Genomic DNA, 15,278 nt, shown 5'->3' with positions numbered 1-15,278 from the left:
GTAATAATTTTAAGCAAGATCTTTACTACTATTGAAAAACACAGTGTACTTGAACTGAACTATATATCAGTAGAAGGACTAGCATGAGAATACAAGATATAGCATAACATCTTCAGCAATTCTACTAGTTGAGCAATGGATAATGAAAGTAGACTGCAAGGGCACAAACTGAAACACAGGAGGTTCCCTCTCAATGTTAGGAAACACCTTTTTACTGTGAGGGTGACTGAGCACTGGCACGGGTTATCCAGACAGGTTGCAGAGTCCCCCATGTTGGAAATTATCAAAAGCCTCCTAGGCAACCAGCTCTGCATGCTCCTGCTTGAGCAGAGGGTTTGGACAAGACAACCTCCAGCAGTCCCTTCCAACCTCAACTATTCTGTGATTCTCTGAAGAAAGGGTAGAGAGAAAATATGACCAAAGAAATACCCTTTCAATGCATTGTTCATACCATTCCAGGGCAAGAATTCAGGAATGGTGTGGCTCATGCTATTTCTTGAGCTTAGAGTTCAATGATTTACTATATAAACTAGATTTGTCTCAAATATGCACAAATCTTCTCGTTCCAGTTTATGAAAGTGTCCTCTTTTAGGTCTATTGAATGATTCTTGTGTCAAGTTAGTGATTAAAAGCTTTCATTTTGTTTCATTTTCACAGGTTTGCCTCTGTGACAATCTATTTCCTCTGTTCTCAAAATTGTAAAGTTTTTTCTGCATGCAGTTATCACCATGAGTTTAAAGCCTGCACAGTAACTTTTAATATACTTTCGCCTTTACAATCATATCTCTCATCTCTAATCTGCCATTTCAAAATTCATTCATAAAACCTGGAGACTCAAAACAAACTGAAAAAAAAGAAATCACAGTAGGATCACACATTTTATTCAAACTTCAGGCATATTTAAGGCTTCACTGTCACTAGACTGTCTCCCACAGCATATAGCCATATTATTAAACTAACCCCAAACAGAAGGCAATCCTGAATTTAAGATGACCATTGCCTTGTCTTTAAGGTAAGCAGGACCTCTATAATACAGCAGATACGCCGAATAAGCTTTTCTAGCTCAATTTTATGACTTACTGTTATTAGTAACTCTGATCTGAAAAAGTGAAGAAAATTTTTGTTCTGGTTCAAGTTTTCTAATCTACTTCTCTACAATCCTAATTCTGCCTTTGCCATAAGACTTCATTAGGTGCTGACTTTAACTGGTTTTTTTTAAACATTAACTTCAATTTCCTAAATTTCTTCCTTTCTTCATGAAAACTCTTCACAAAGTCAAATACTTTAGGAACAGATTCTACAGGCTTTCAACTGCAGCAATTTTAAGTGTTACACATAAAAGAATACTAACATTTTCAGACAGGTTTATCCCTTTGCACATTAAAAGTGCAAAACAGAAAATGCACAAAGATACAGATGGTTTCTGCAGTTAACTACTTCACTTCAGATAAATGTGCTGATAGAAACTAGTTAAACAGGCCATGAACACACACTTTTTTTTCCACAGACCAGCTATACATAGCTATAAAGGCAACATGTAGGTATGTACTGTGCCTACACCTCATATTTGTAAAAGATGGAGAAACTTAGTGGGACAAGAGTCTCTTGTCCCAGGAAAGTTAGCAGTGTTTCTCCGAAGAGGAGGAACAAACTGCTACAAGCATTCCTACACTTAAAGTCCGTTAACTTCCAACAACACTCTGCATACCATTTTGTAAGCCAGAGGAAAATTTTTCAGAAGACAACTTTACAGACAATTCCAAACTTTATTTAAAACTACAATTTTGAAATTACTAAACAAGTCACAATAAAAAATAACAAAAGATTAAGACAGAAGAAGAACAGTGCAGCAAAACTGAATAGAAGAGGATTCAGTTCCAGCTGTTCAAACTGCCACAGGCAGAAGTTAGCATACCTATCCTAAGAGGCAGTGTGTCAAAAATTTTACATTTTTATACATTTCCAGAGTTCTGGTAAATTAGTGCTGATCTTTCATATGCATTTGTATACATGGATTTTATAAATGCAGGTATCTTCAGGTTATTCTCATGCACTTTGAGCTCCAAAAGTTTCTGTAAAATAAGAGTATACTCATTATTGTCTAGCAGCTACAAGGCATCGAACACAGCTCTTGACCACATTTCAACTCCTTGTAAGCATCTGTTAAAGCACCTTGATGAAATATTTCATCCTCACCTTTTTTTCCACAAGTATTTTGAGCCATGGCTTACTTCAACAGCTACAGCCATCCCCCATATGCAGACGAAGAATGGCTTAGTTGCTAGTTTTGTGTGGCATGGCATTCTTAGCCACTGTTCCCATACCAGGCATATGCATCAGCATTCACCAGACTGACACGACAGGCTTCTGCTAGCATAGCTGTGACAAGCAGAATGGTGATGGGCAGTGAATGAAATGGAAGGAAAGATGCACCTTCCTTCACACTCTATTCTGGAAAATCCTATGCTGTCACTACAGCTGCATTAAAAAAAAAGCATTTTCATCAGCTTATACTGTTTGAGGAATTGGAACTAGCTACACTAGCAGAAAACGACTACCATCAGAATACCCAGAGTTCATGCATTTATATTCGCTATTACTATACTCTCCACTGGAGGACCTCAAGCCTAACAACAGAACAGAAGCCTCTAATACTATAACTTGTGTCACAATATCGACATTATGTTAAAAAAATAAAAGTTTCTTTGACCTGCATTACCATTAAGTTTTTGTAGCTGCATAAATACTGTTTCATGAAAGTGACAAATCTTTATTGCTGTCATACACACTGAAAGTTTTTCTACCTCATGGTATGCTTCATATGAAAAATAATTTTCTTTTCCCTGAAGAGATATTTTACTATTCTGAAAAGTCTCTTGAACTTTTCTATTACAAAAACAGAGCAGTTTGTCAGCAAATTATATTGAGCATTATTGAATCAGATAATAGCTACTGGAATTTACAGTATTACTAACCCATGCTTGTGTAACAAGAAACAAAAATACTATTCAATTTCAATAAGTTTCAAACCATTAAGTTATATCATGCATTTTACATATGTTAATTTTTATGACTTTATTAGCCACAGAATCTAACAGAAATATATAGAAGGGACATGGAAGGCAAAATGCCTTCATATCAGTACATCATTTTCAAATGCATGATAACAAAAGAGGATATTCTTTCAGCACCACGATAACTGCTTACTTCAATCAGTGATAATAGGATATTTAAATTCTAGGCCATATCAGAGTGTTTTCCCAATAGGTGTAGAGAATTTAGAAAATAATCTTTACCAGGTTCTTTCAAAGTTTGGGCATCTCCTACTAATTCTTGATCTTGAGCTCCACCTCCATCCAGTAATTCATCAGACAAACTGTTGGTTTGGGCCTCCGTTGCCATTTTCTTCATTAAATCTGCCTTTATAACAGAAAAAGTAAAACTCAAAATTCTGGATAATTCTTATTGCTGTCTGGATAATTAAGACATTTAGGGTGTGCACTTTTAAGCAATAACCCCACAAACAATAGCAAAATACCTCTGAATATACTGCAAGTTTAAGGGGCAAGTCTTCAACTTTCACAAAGTCATCTTCATCAGATTTTTGACTTACATTTCCAGAACCAGCTTCCTGTTAATAAAAATAGTGACATTTAAGAGAATAGTCCTACTTTATTTTCACTCCAAAACTAGATTTTTGACTATTATAATAAAGTACATCAAAAAACAATACCCATATCAAATTTGCAGATGAAAACTGAACAAGACTGGAAACTAGAAATAACACTGAAATAGAAAAAAAGCTTCTCATTTCTCTTGGATTTATCTTAGCTGAAATATACGCACATATTCATTCACTAACACAGGTGACTCCGTATCAGGGCTGCCAGCCATGGAGCTTTCAGAACTTGCAGCAGATTTGTTTCCTACACATGTTGTATCTAGTGTTTGAGCTTCATTTACTGGTAAAGATGAGCTTGATTCTTCTGTTTTCATACTGGCTGTTATAAAGGATTCCGTGGTATTGACTGTTAGAGGTGGTGTATCCTCCATGACATTCAGATAATGAGGCAAAATTGTAGCCACATCTTGTTCACCTAAAACCACAAAACTACATTTTAACTAGGTAGAGATAGTAAAAGATTCTGAGATTACAAAAATCCCAGATTATTATTATTTACAAATTATGATCCAAAGCTACAAATGAGCAATGAAAGTGAATTATAGTCTCTGAGATCAACACAAAGCTGACTGAAATGAAACATCATTATTTGTCATGTGTATCAGCATCTCATACACTTAAGTATCAGCAATTATCACAAGACAGTACATGACTTGAAAATTTCTGACGTTATACAGCTTTTTTCTTAAAAAAAACAAACCAAAACTTCCAGAACTATATGACCTACTGTAAAATATTCATTCTAGGTGTAAGGCAATATAATACAGAACAATAAATTCCTTAACATTTTGCCACATTCTTGTGACAACACAGGATCTACTCAAATACTGGTTTCAGTCTACAAAAAAAGACCAAGGACAAAACCAGTATTTGCAACAGAAAAACACAGGGAAAGAAGGTGGTAACAACAGTTAGATTAGAAGTTACATTCATACCACCCGGTAGTGTTTCTGTCTTTTGACAGAAAATGATTTCTCAGTTCTTAATCAGTTACAACACAGCATTACTCACAGAAATAAATTTTTAAAATATAAAGAGATTTCAATTGCTAGCAAATGGTAGTAGCAGAAAAAGCAAGTACTAGACAAATCTAAACATCAAAGTACTTTAACAGACAAACTAACTCTGCTACAGCTGTGTGCCAAAGGCTGCAAAAATCAACTGAAATTCATACTATTGTCAAGCATCAAAACCACATCTACCTAGGTAAGATTGTTCCAGGTTTCCTCTTTAAAGGGTTTGTTGTGTCTATATCAACACAGATATATCTAGTCAACTGATGTGGTTCCATGAAAAAAACAGCCCAGTAAACTGTTGCAAATTCGATCATCTTCCTCTTAATTCCATATATCACAGGCAGTGTCCGAGTAATTCTCACAATATGCAAATTCACATAGAAGCATTAATCTCTCAGTTACTGCATAATGGGGCTTACCTTTAACATTAACAGATTCTTGTTCTGATGACAAAATCTCACTGCTTTTTGTCTTACTCAATTCTTGGTTTGAAGTCTATTAGGGAAGGTGAAAACGAGTTAGAACAAATTCTACTAATCAGCTTCATAGCTTATTGGCTAATTTACTCTTCCTTGCTAATTAGAAACACACTGTACACTTGCTCCATGTTTTTGTCTTTTCACTAGTTTGAAATAAAGACAGCAAGTTTTACTCTCTATTCATCAGCTAGTCAACAACACTTCAAGAATGTGTGTTCTATCTGAACATTTCATTTTCTTTTCACTATAGTAGTTCCCAGGTAAACATTTTTGGTTCCACTGAAAAGATCTATTGTTTTAGCCTTTAAAGTTAAATGTTCCATTTACATCCTTGCCTAATGTTAATAGCTATTGAGTAAACCAAAGTTTCAAAAGATTCAGAAGTCAATCTTATTTACTGAAATGTAAGTAATTGACAAGTCTCCAGAACCAGGTCACACACATCCAAATGTTTTTAAGGAAACGAACAGTGAAATGACAATACCAGCCAATAACATTTCACCGTTGTTCTAGAAAAAAATTATTACATGATAAAGAGGAAAAACAAATCAAAGACATGCTAGAATACAAGAGTCAATGGCTTCTGCAAAGGAAAGTCCAATTAGAACTTGATGTCAGCTAACACAGAGGAAGAACCAGTTAACAGTTTAAAACATGATGCTTTTTTGAAAGTTTATCTTTTCTACTGCAGCTTAACATTTTCTCTCTCTGATAGCAGATTTAAACATTAGTTTTGTCTGTGTCTGTCCATCCATTTTGGCATCAGCTATACCAATAATAAGTTCAGGTGGGGAATGCTACATTTTGTATGTAGGAGCTATTGCTTTCATTTAATTTCTTGTATCATTCTTCTACTTCCATCAGTATGAAAACAGTGCAACAAGAAAAACTGAGGTACATAAAAATATGTACTGAAAACCTGTGCACTGTTTTAGGTTTGTTCTGCATTTACAACTTTGGTGATACCTGTTCATTTTCAGTTGTTGTTTCACTGCTGGCTTGTAGTGATGTCTGCACATCAACAGGTCCTTCCTCAAATTCTATTTCTTCATCTTCATTCTCATCTTCTCCACTGCCATAGTTAGTCAGAGCTTGGGTTTCTGCTTTTGATAAACCTGAAGGCAAATCAATATAAAACCACCTTCATACTGGATTTAGATATTGACAGAGCCTGACAGAGTATAAGTAAGGCTGCAAAATCCAAATCCCTTTTGGGAATTTACTGCAATGATCAGTTTTAACTCTTACTTCAAAACATTCTTTGAAATTAAGATACAGTGATGACCTAACTTTCAAAAACCCATATGCTCTATATAAGCTATATTACGAACAAACACCACTGTGTGAAATATCTAAGTTATTAAACAAGCTGGTATGAAGAACGTAAATATAAGGGAAACCAAGCCATGAGTAGTTGGTGTAAGATGACAAACAGGACAAAAAAAAATTATTAAAAAATAAGCAAGCTTAAGTAGAAGCATATTAAAAAAAAATCATCATTTAAATGAAAAACTGCATAAAATTTCAGCAGCTTTCACATCATTCAGGTTACAGGTTGAGAAACTTCACATTTAGCTGAGACAGCATAGGCAACTTAAAACAATGAATCTGACTGTAACATGTGTTTTTACAGATCTACTGATTACAAAGAGAAAAAGCTCCTCTAATTGAATGTTTAACCTTTGACACAATACTAGCAAATACAGTACTGGAAAACTTTCACTGGAAGAGACCTGACTAGAAAATCTGTGAGAGAAGGTGTTGGACAGCAATACTTCATGCAAATCCTGTTGTAAAATTAGTTGGTCAAAACTACAGTGAAAGCATTGAATAATGAGCTATATAAAAATCACTTACTTATTGCCACTGGACCGCTTTCACTTTCCTCATCTTCCTCTTGATCAGATGCATCAGACCTAATACTTTCAGGAACTCCATTACCATCATACATTTCTGAGTCCTGTACTTGTTTAACAGTTTCAGTCTCATCCTTGTCCTAGGAAAACAAGGAATACTGTGCAATTTCATGTTTGTTTATCTAAAGATTAAGTTATGGTTTCTGCATCAAGGAGTCACCTTTGTTTCTCAAAAAATAAAAATTCTACAGACTAAAAATTAATGTTTAAGTAGTCCTTAAGGCCTTGAAATGAATACTGCAAAGATACTCCTGAAACAGAGCATCAGAACCGACTAGAAGAGATCATGCACTGTTCAGACACAGCTATCAAGGACATCGTAACTGAGCATTTCATTACCTGAAAAGGTTCACACTGATCAGCATAGAATCATAGAATCATACAGGTTGGAAAAGACCTCTGAGATCATCGTGTCCAACCTCAACCCAACACACCATGCCCACTACACCATGTCCCTAAGGGCCTCGTCTACACGTCTTTTAAATACCTCCAGGGATGGTGACTCCACCCCTTCCCTGGGCAGCCTGTTCCAAGGCCTGACCACTCTTTCAGTAAAGAAATTTCTCCTAATGTCCAATCTAAACCTCCCTTGGTGCAACTTGAGGCCATTTCCTCTTGTCCTATCACTAGTTACTTGGCAGAAGAGACCAACACCCACCTCGCTACAACCTCCTTTCAGGTAGTTGTAGAGCGCGATGAGGTCTCCCCTCAGCCTCCTCTTCTCCAGGCTAAACAACCCCAATTCCCTCAGCCGCTCCTCATAAGCCTTGTGCTCCAGGCCCTTCACCAGCTTCGTTGCCCTCCTCTGAACACGCTCCAGCACCTCCATGTCCTTCTTGTAGTGAGGGGCCCAAAACTGAACACAGTATTCGAGGTGCGGCCTCACCAGTGCCGAGTACAGGGGCACGATCACCTCCCTACTCCTGCTGGCCACACTATTTCTGATACAGGCCAGGATGCCGTTGGCCTTCTTGGCCACCTGGGCACACTATCGGCTCATGTTCAGCCGCCTGTCAATCAGCACCCCCAGGTCCTTCTCCTCTGGGCAGCTTTCCAGCCACTCTTCCCCAAGCCTGTAGCGTTGCCTGGGGTTGTTGTGGCCGAAGTGCAGGACCCAGCACTTGGCCTTGTTGAACCTCATACAGTTGGCCTCGGCCCGTCGATCCAGCCTGTCCAGGTCCCTCTGCAGAGCCTTCCTACCCTCGAGCAGATCAACACTCCCGCCCAACTTGGTGTCATCTGCAAACTTACTGAGGGAGCACTCGATCCCCTCGTCCAGATCGTTGATAAAGATATTGAAAAGCATGCTAGCTTTAAAAAAATTTCTTTAAATTAGATTTCTCATTCTCAAGAGGAAGAAAGACACACCTGCATTATTACCTTCTAGCAACTTCCCTGCTTCTCCTAAATGATCTCTAGTAAAAATTAGGAATATTCCTAACTGCAGCTTCTAATTTCTTCAGCAATAGTTACTCAGCAGTTTCTCTGCTGAATGATTTGCTAAATACCTTGAGTGAGAAAATTCTGCTCAGTCTGTATGAACCCTAAGTAAAGCCCTGAGTTTGGCTCCAAATCTTGAAAGGACTCTCCTACACTACAGCAACCATAAGTGACATACAGCTTCCCACTTTTACTTCCAAAGCAGTGTGACAGAAGCTCTAAGCCCTAGAAGAAAGCACTGACTCTATGCCCATATACGCCTACACAGGTGCTTATGCCCATTTAGGAAAGCATTCAACATTCTACTTAGTACATTACCTATATCTTTCCCTTGCTTGGAAAAAGCTGAACATTCCAAGAGAAAATACAAAACTTCATATACAACCCCTCTCCCCAAACACAATGATTTTAGTGGTTTTCAAAACAAACTTAAAGGGAAAAGGGAGAAATTTTGGGCACTAATGTTTAATACTCAGACTTTGACTGAGGACCTCAAATATCATGTGCCCCAACTCAGAACATCTGCCTTCTCCTTAAGATGAAAAGTAAAACAACTTATTCCATACCATTAAAAAAGAAAATGTTAATTGCTAAAAATAGTTAAGCACCATCCCTATTTACTGTCCTTGTTATTTAATTCTTCAACGAATGACTACATTCTCAATGCTCTGAGCTGAGAATACAGGCAACAGCCCCAGACCAAATCCCACAATAAACACCTTCAGAACAGGCCTTTTCTTTTTTCTTTAAAATACAGAATATGAATACTAAAAGGAAAAGCAAGAGCCTACCCTAAAGCTGCTCAGCAAGTATCACAAATTATTCCATTTCAGTTGTGTAGCGTTCAACATAAATTTTGCTCTTTTTAGACTTCCAGATTGTCAGTCCTAAAGCAAAGCTCATTTTACATAAAGGTCACCAAGAATAAGTAGAAAAGCATCTTTAATACTATCTTTGTTGGTCTGAATGCACTTCTTGAAAGGTAACAAGAAAATGTTTTATAAGAAATGCATCAAACAGTCTTTATGCTCGTAATCGCTCTGCAGTAGAAACAGGAATAAAAACAAGAGCAACCAAGGAACTGATATCCAAGTCACGTTTACTGAAAGCATATAATAAAAAAGACTTATTGATGAAAGCAGATTTTTTGGTAGTCATTTCCCAGACCATCAACTCAAAATAAAAAAGGGAAATTATAATTTACTTCGTTACTTTGATAAAGTAAATCACTGAAAATAACAGAAAGGAAATAAAACCCATGATGTTTAATAAATTTATAAACATTAGGAAATGGGCTGCTTACAGATACTGGATTTATATGACAGAAAACAGTAAGACTAAGTGATCTGTGAAATTATCTGAGGAATAAAGATAGTTGAGAAGCATAAACATACTTTGTCCTCATCGACATCTTCAGCAGATGAACAAACATCCAGCTGGAGACCTTTTTTTGCCTAGAAGAAACACAAACTGTCTTCAATTCTAAACTGAAATGAAAGACTGAACCAAACTAGGGCTTCACGAAAGCCTGACTGAAATGCCAATCTTACCAAGAATTGCTATCTCAAAACGGCAGTAAGCCACAGGGACTTCTATACTACAAGAGATGTTTACACAGATGTCTTCAAAATTTTAGAGTTGCAAAACATTACAAAAAACAGTGCTAGCCCTTTTTATTTAAGGGGTAAATTATGTTTACATGGGCTAATTCTCCAGTCTGTGGTTGAATCATATTTGACATATAGAATTAGATAAACAAGCTCCGGTCAAGACAGAGTGCTGTGTTTTTCAGCGTGGAATCTAAAACCATTTAGCTTACTGGACACAAGGCAGCCACAAAATCGAGCAAGATCACATGTGCCTGCATCAGGATCCCAGATCTGAAAGCTGTGAGAGAACTATATAGAGATAATTGTGCGGATCTGTACAAAGTAACCAGGACCTACCAGTTCTGGCTTATCTCTGGCTCTGTTGAATCTGAACTGCTGCCATAGTAACAAGGCAAACATTAACCTTAACCCTAATTCTGTCTTCCAGGAGAGGAAAAGAAGTGCCAGATTTAAGTTGGCTCTATGCATTCTCATAAACCAAATCCTTTACGTAACAAAGACCCAATGAGCAACTTCAGATAAAATAGGAAGTCATGTCCAAATCCTTCCAGATTCAGAGTGTTTCTTTGGCCTCTTTTTAAGGCACTCCCACAGTCCCTCTCACACTAGTCATATTACTGGTATATATAAGTTGAACTACCTTGAAACATAGCTGATGATATGCTTAAAACTACTTATAGGACTTTATAGTCTGTGACAGATTCACAAAAATATCTTCCATTGACATTTTAAAGTAAGAATGAGTTAAGGGTTTGCTTTGGTATTTGTGTTTCTAAAAGAAAGCTGAAAGGACACTGAAGTCGTAACTATACTATACAAGAAGAAACACTGAGGTAGATACTTGACCGATTTAAGTATATGAAAATGATCTGTTTTAGTGTTTGTTTTGTAAACAGTTCATATAACTAAAAAAAAAAAAAACTATGTTCCTAAAAAGTGCAATAGTAAAATTAAAAATGGTGATGCAACGTCTTTAATGTAAATGGTGTGAAAACCAAACAAAACTTGCTTTGTTAGAGCAGAATATGTACTACAGTCTCAAATATTTCTGAAATGTATATATATATTTCACACTCCTAACCTAGATGATACTTTGTACATATGCCAACAAGCCAACTTTCTGATGACTTCATAGGACTTACTCAAGTTAGGCAAAGATGGTGCCTAACTAAGCTACTGCAAGCAAAGCTGTAGGCATAACTGGAGAGATGAACTGGGACCCCCATATGCCAAAATATTTAGATGGGATAGAGTTAAATTTTTTCACAGTAGCTAGTATGGGGCTATGTTTTGGATTTGTGCTGGAAACAGTGTTGATACACAGAGATGTTTTCGCTATTGCTGAGCAGTGCTTACACAGAGTCAAGGCCTTTTCTGCTCCTCACCCCACCCCACCAGTGAGTCGGCTGGGGGTGCACAAGAAGTTGGGAGGGGACACAGTTGGGACAGCTGACCCCAACTGACCAAAGGGATACGCCATACCATATGATGTCATGCTCAGCATATAAAGCTGGGGAAAGAAGGAGGAACGGGGGACGTTCAGAGTGATGGTGTTTGTCTTCCCAAGTAACGGTTACGCGTGATGGAGCCCTGCTTTCCTGGAGACGGCTGAACACCTGCCTGCCGATGGGAAGTAGTGAGTGAATTCCTTGTTTTGCTTTGCTTGTACACACGGCTTTTGCTTTACCTGTTAAACTTCTTTATCTCAATCCACAAGTTTTCTCACTTTTAACCTTCTAACTCTCTCCCCCATCCCACCGAGGGGAGTGAACAAGTGGCTGTGTGGTGCTTAGCTGCTGGCTGGGGTTAAACCACAACAACTACTCAATGGCCCCAGATGTTAATACTATTTCAACACTTGACTATTCCTTCCTATGTGCACATATAATCATTAAAACACATTTCCTCTGAATTACCAACAACAAAGTCTACACATTAGATATCTGCGACAGACACTCCTCTGTAATACAGGACATCTCCCTTACTGAGGAAAGCTAGTTCATGCTTCTACACAAACAGTACTGTGACAACACAGCACTAACTTCTAAAAAAACAATATATACAATACATGAGCTAAGGTAATCAAAGTAGTTTAGGAAATGCAGATATTTAGGAAACTCAGAAAAGCTAAATTTTTCAAAAATATAATAAAACAAACCTCTTTAGCATAAGACTGTATCACTTCAGTAGTTTCTATTTTTCTTTTACATCTCTGCTTTACAGACATACTGTTGTTGTCCAAGTCTTGCATGAGTTTAAAAAAGGCTAATTCATTAAATAACACTTCAGAGATCTCCACAAGAAGATCCTCCCCACAATCTTTTAATTTTCTACCAGCAAATTTCGCCAGTGAATCCTGTGAAGAGAAATAATTCTTCAGTTTTTGAAACAGGCTTTCAAACTTCAAAGACTAAGTATTTGTCATATTCCTAATAACTCAAAATTAGTTAGGTTTATAATAGCTTGTACTTTTTTTTAAATATGGGTTAGTATCTTAAACAGATTTTAAATAGAATCTCCAGTTGTGTAACAGAGAACTTGTCAAGTTACTGATTTAAACTCTATGCTTGTAGGGAAAAAAAAAAAAAAAAAAAAAGAAAGAAAAGAGCAGCCTATTGATTTTCAGGAATTTACACAAAATGTCCAGAAAGAGCACCACCAGAGCTCTCCTTCAAGACAGTCACAGGCAGGAGATACACATTGCACTATCTGGCAGTGATGGAAACTAAGTTCTGTGCATGGTAAAGCTTTTATTTTAGGGAACAAGGTAATATCTCATTGCTGTATCAAAGCTGAAAGAGAACTGCAGCTATGCTATTGAAGTAAAATATAACTCAAAACAACACTGAAAAACTACTAACCTGAAGTATACTGCCAAGCTGCTTATGAAAGAACTTCACAAATTCTTTACTTTCATCATTTTGTTGTGTAAGAGTCAAGACCATACGTCTTACTGATGTCAGTAATTGAGAAGAGCATACTTCATCCATGTGCTCCTAAACAAGTATCACAGAATAAGTTTAGTTACCACATTAAAAAAAAAAAAAAAATTAGCCATCAACTCAAATACTGAAATTCATTTCTAAAAAAATCACCTGTCCACTGAAGGAACAGCACTCCATGAACAGGTCCTAACCCATCTCACAAAACAAACTAACTGGAACACAGTTTTGGCAGATACCATGCTTCATTAATGACTGATTGACAAAGCATTATCTCACTTTTCCAATACATTAGTACATGTCATCTTTTAGCATTTGGACAAACTAAGAATCTTCATATATAGTGATTGTGTACTCAAGTGTATTAAAGTGTATGTTAAGATATCTACTGTTGTAAGCTTCCTTAAAATTGCAAACAAAACAGAGGTCTTCAGGCACTGAGACTGTGGCATGTCAACGATATACACAGTTTTTAAAACTAATATCAACGGTTAAGTACCTTATTAAACAAACCTAAGCTTATATACTGGGCATACTATAAAAGGGAACAGGGAGATGACTTTAAGCATCTTACAACTCAATCTCTGCTCTTTAACTTTGCAAAGAATGAACTGTGACTATTTCTCCTTCTTTCAAGTAGCACATTTCTCTTCTGTATTCACAGAAGTTTACAAGCTCTCAACAACTTTAAAGATACTTGTAAACAGGAGAAAATAATGCTAAAAATCAACAACTCACAGCTATTCTTCAAAAATATCTCAAGTTAATCGTATGTAACAGTTTTAATCAAAATTATCTCAGTTCTCTTTGCTGAAAGGCAGCAAATATTTCAGAAGTACATTCTCAAACATTTTTATTAGATTTGGTCAGCTCCAAAGAAAGAAATCTCTGTTGTTCTTGATGTCAAGACCACCAGCCCTATGCAATCTAAAAACCTTACCATTTCTTTCTCCTATTAAAAACTCCACAGAATCTTTCTGTTAGAGTATTTAATCCTTACTTCATCCTCAGCAAGGTCTGCAACTTAACACATATTTATTGGTAGCTGTTGCTAAAATGCAAGTTATCCATTTTAAATAATGTTCTTCTATGCAATTATGCTGGTCCTTTTCCTATTCTCCTACTTCACACATTATTGAAAAGTTCTTACCTTCAGAAAAGGAATGACCTCTTTCATAATTGCTTTAATCTGCCGGTCAAGCTGCTGAGTATCTATACGAGGACATGGAACAGCAGAAACTTCACTTGACTGTGGCACAGGAAGACATTCACTAGTACTTGGACCTCGTTAAAAAAAATAAACATTTAAGTCATTCAACATTACTGTTAAAGAAAAACCAGTTTCAAAACGATGTATTTTCCTTTTTTTAAAATAAGTCATATTTACTAAAGTATGTAAAGATTCTTTGAAACTTTGCTAAGTTTTCAGTATAAATGAAGAAGAAAACAAGTCAGCCAATTAAATGATTCTTGATATTTAGAATAATTACTTTCTAAAACTAAGCAAAATGTATATATGTGCATACCTTCTAATTTAGCAGCAGAAGCACCCTGAAAATTACTAGAGCAGCCCTCAGAGTCAAGGGTACTTTCAGCTTCAATTTTCATACGCTCATATTCCCTCATCCTAGCCAAAGCTTGATCTAAGTGAATCACTGTGTTGCCTATATTTAGAATAAAAACACCTTTTAATCTAAATAAAAAGTTTTCAATTGATAGACAAATAAACAATGATAAAAATGAATTAAAAGCCACAAGTTTTGAAATCTACATATAACTATAGTTGAGTTATAATATTTTATTACACACTTTGATCAACTCAAAGTGTTTCACAAGTGGCTAATTTCTCTAAGGGTTGTTTTACAAAACATGTGATTACACACTAAAAATCAACGCATAGTATACTATTTAACCACAGACAATTGCAGGCATTTTAGGAGGGAGGAAGTAACACTTACAACATTGTAAATCACATCATTCTTACCAAGGTCATCAGTGGCAAAGGGTTCAAAATTTGAAGATGTAGACATAGTACTCCCATTGTCCGCATCATTTTGTTCACAATCTTGACATGCTTCTGTAGAAAAGTTCTTGCCAAAAGTTTCCTAAAAAACACCAAACAACTGAATACAAAGCAGGAATGCACCATCCTCTTACAGATGTGTCAACAAGCCAGCAATTCTTTTCAGCCAC

General features: G+C 36.5%; 1 protein-coding gene across 20 annotated transcripts in view; it reads right to left on the bottom strand.

Moving 5' to 3' along the window:
• Positions 1-1,746: 1,746 nt before the first annotated feature.
• The window catches only part of PCM1 (pericentriolar material 1), a 46,104-nt gene continuing 32,572 nt past the window's right edge, over positions 1,747-15,278 (bottom strand). For 10 of the 20 annotated variants that reach the window (XM_075149185.1, XM_075149184.1, XM_075149197.1 and 7 more), the window contains 13 exons: positions 15,070-15,190; positions 14,612-14,749; positions 14,236-14,369; positions 13,005-13,139; positions 12,302-12,499; positions 9,928-9,987; positions 7,035-7,173; positions 6,144-6,292; positions 5,118-5,193; positions 3,847-4,097; positions 3,539-3,631; positions 3,297-3,420; positions 2,197-2,379 (listed from right to left, as the gene is read on the bottom strand). In XM_075149185.1, coding sequence (XP_075005286.1) covers positions 2,306-2,379; positions 3,297-3,420; positions 3,539-3,631; positions 3,847-4,097; positions 5,118-5,193; positions 6,144-6,292; positions 7,035-7,173; positions 9,928-9,987; positions 12,302-12,499; positions 13,005-13,139; positions 14,236-14,369; positions 14,612-14,749; positions 15,070-15,190 — 1,692 coding nt within the window. In that variant the 3' untranslated portion in view covers positions 2,197-2,305. Of the gene's footprint in view, positions 2,073-2,196; positions 2,380-3,296; positions 3,421-3,538; positions 3,632-3,846; positions 4,098-5,117; positions 5,194-6,143; positions 6,293-7,034; positions 7,174-9,927; positions 9,988-12,301; positions 12,500-13,004; positions 13,140-14,235; positions 14,370-14,611; positions 14,750-15,069; positions 15,191-15,278 lie in introns of those variants that run through there. The other 10 variants (XM_075149200.1, XM_075149188.1, XM_075149189.1 and 7 more) reach the window with 4 other exon arrangements.

The sequence above is a fragment of the Calonectris borealis genome, chromosome 4 (genome assembly GCF_964195595.1).
Source record: "Calonectris borealis chromosome 4, bCalBor7.hap1.2, whole genome shotgun sequence".
Classification (NCBI taxonomy): Eukaryota; Metazoa; Chordata; class Aves; order Procellariiformes; family Procellariidae; genus Calonectris; species Calonectris borealis.
Note: the sequence above shows the minus strand (reverse complement) of the source record. Positions and strands in the feature narration are given on the sequence as shown.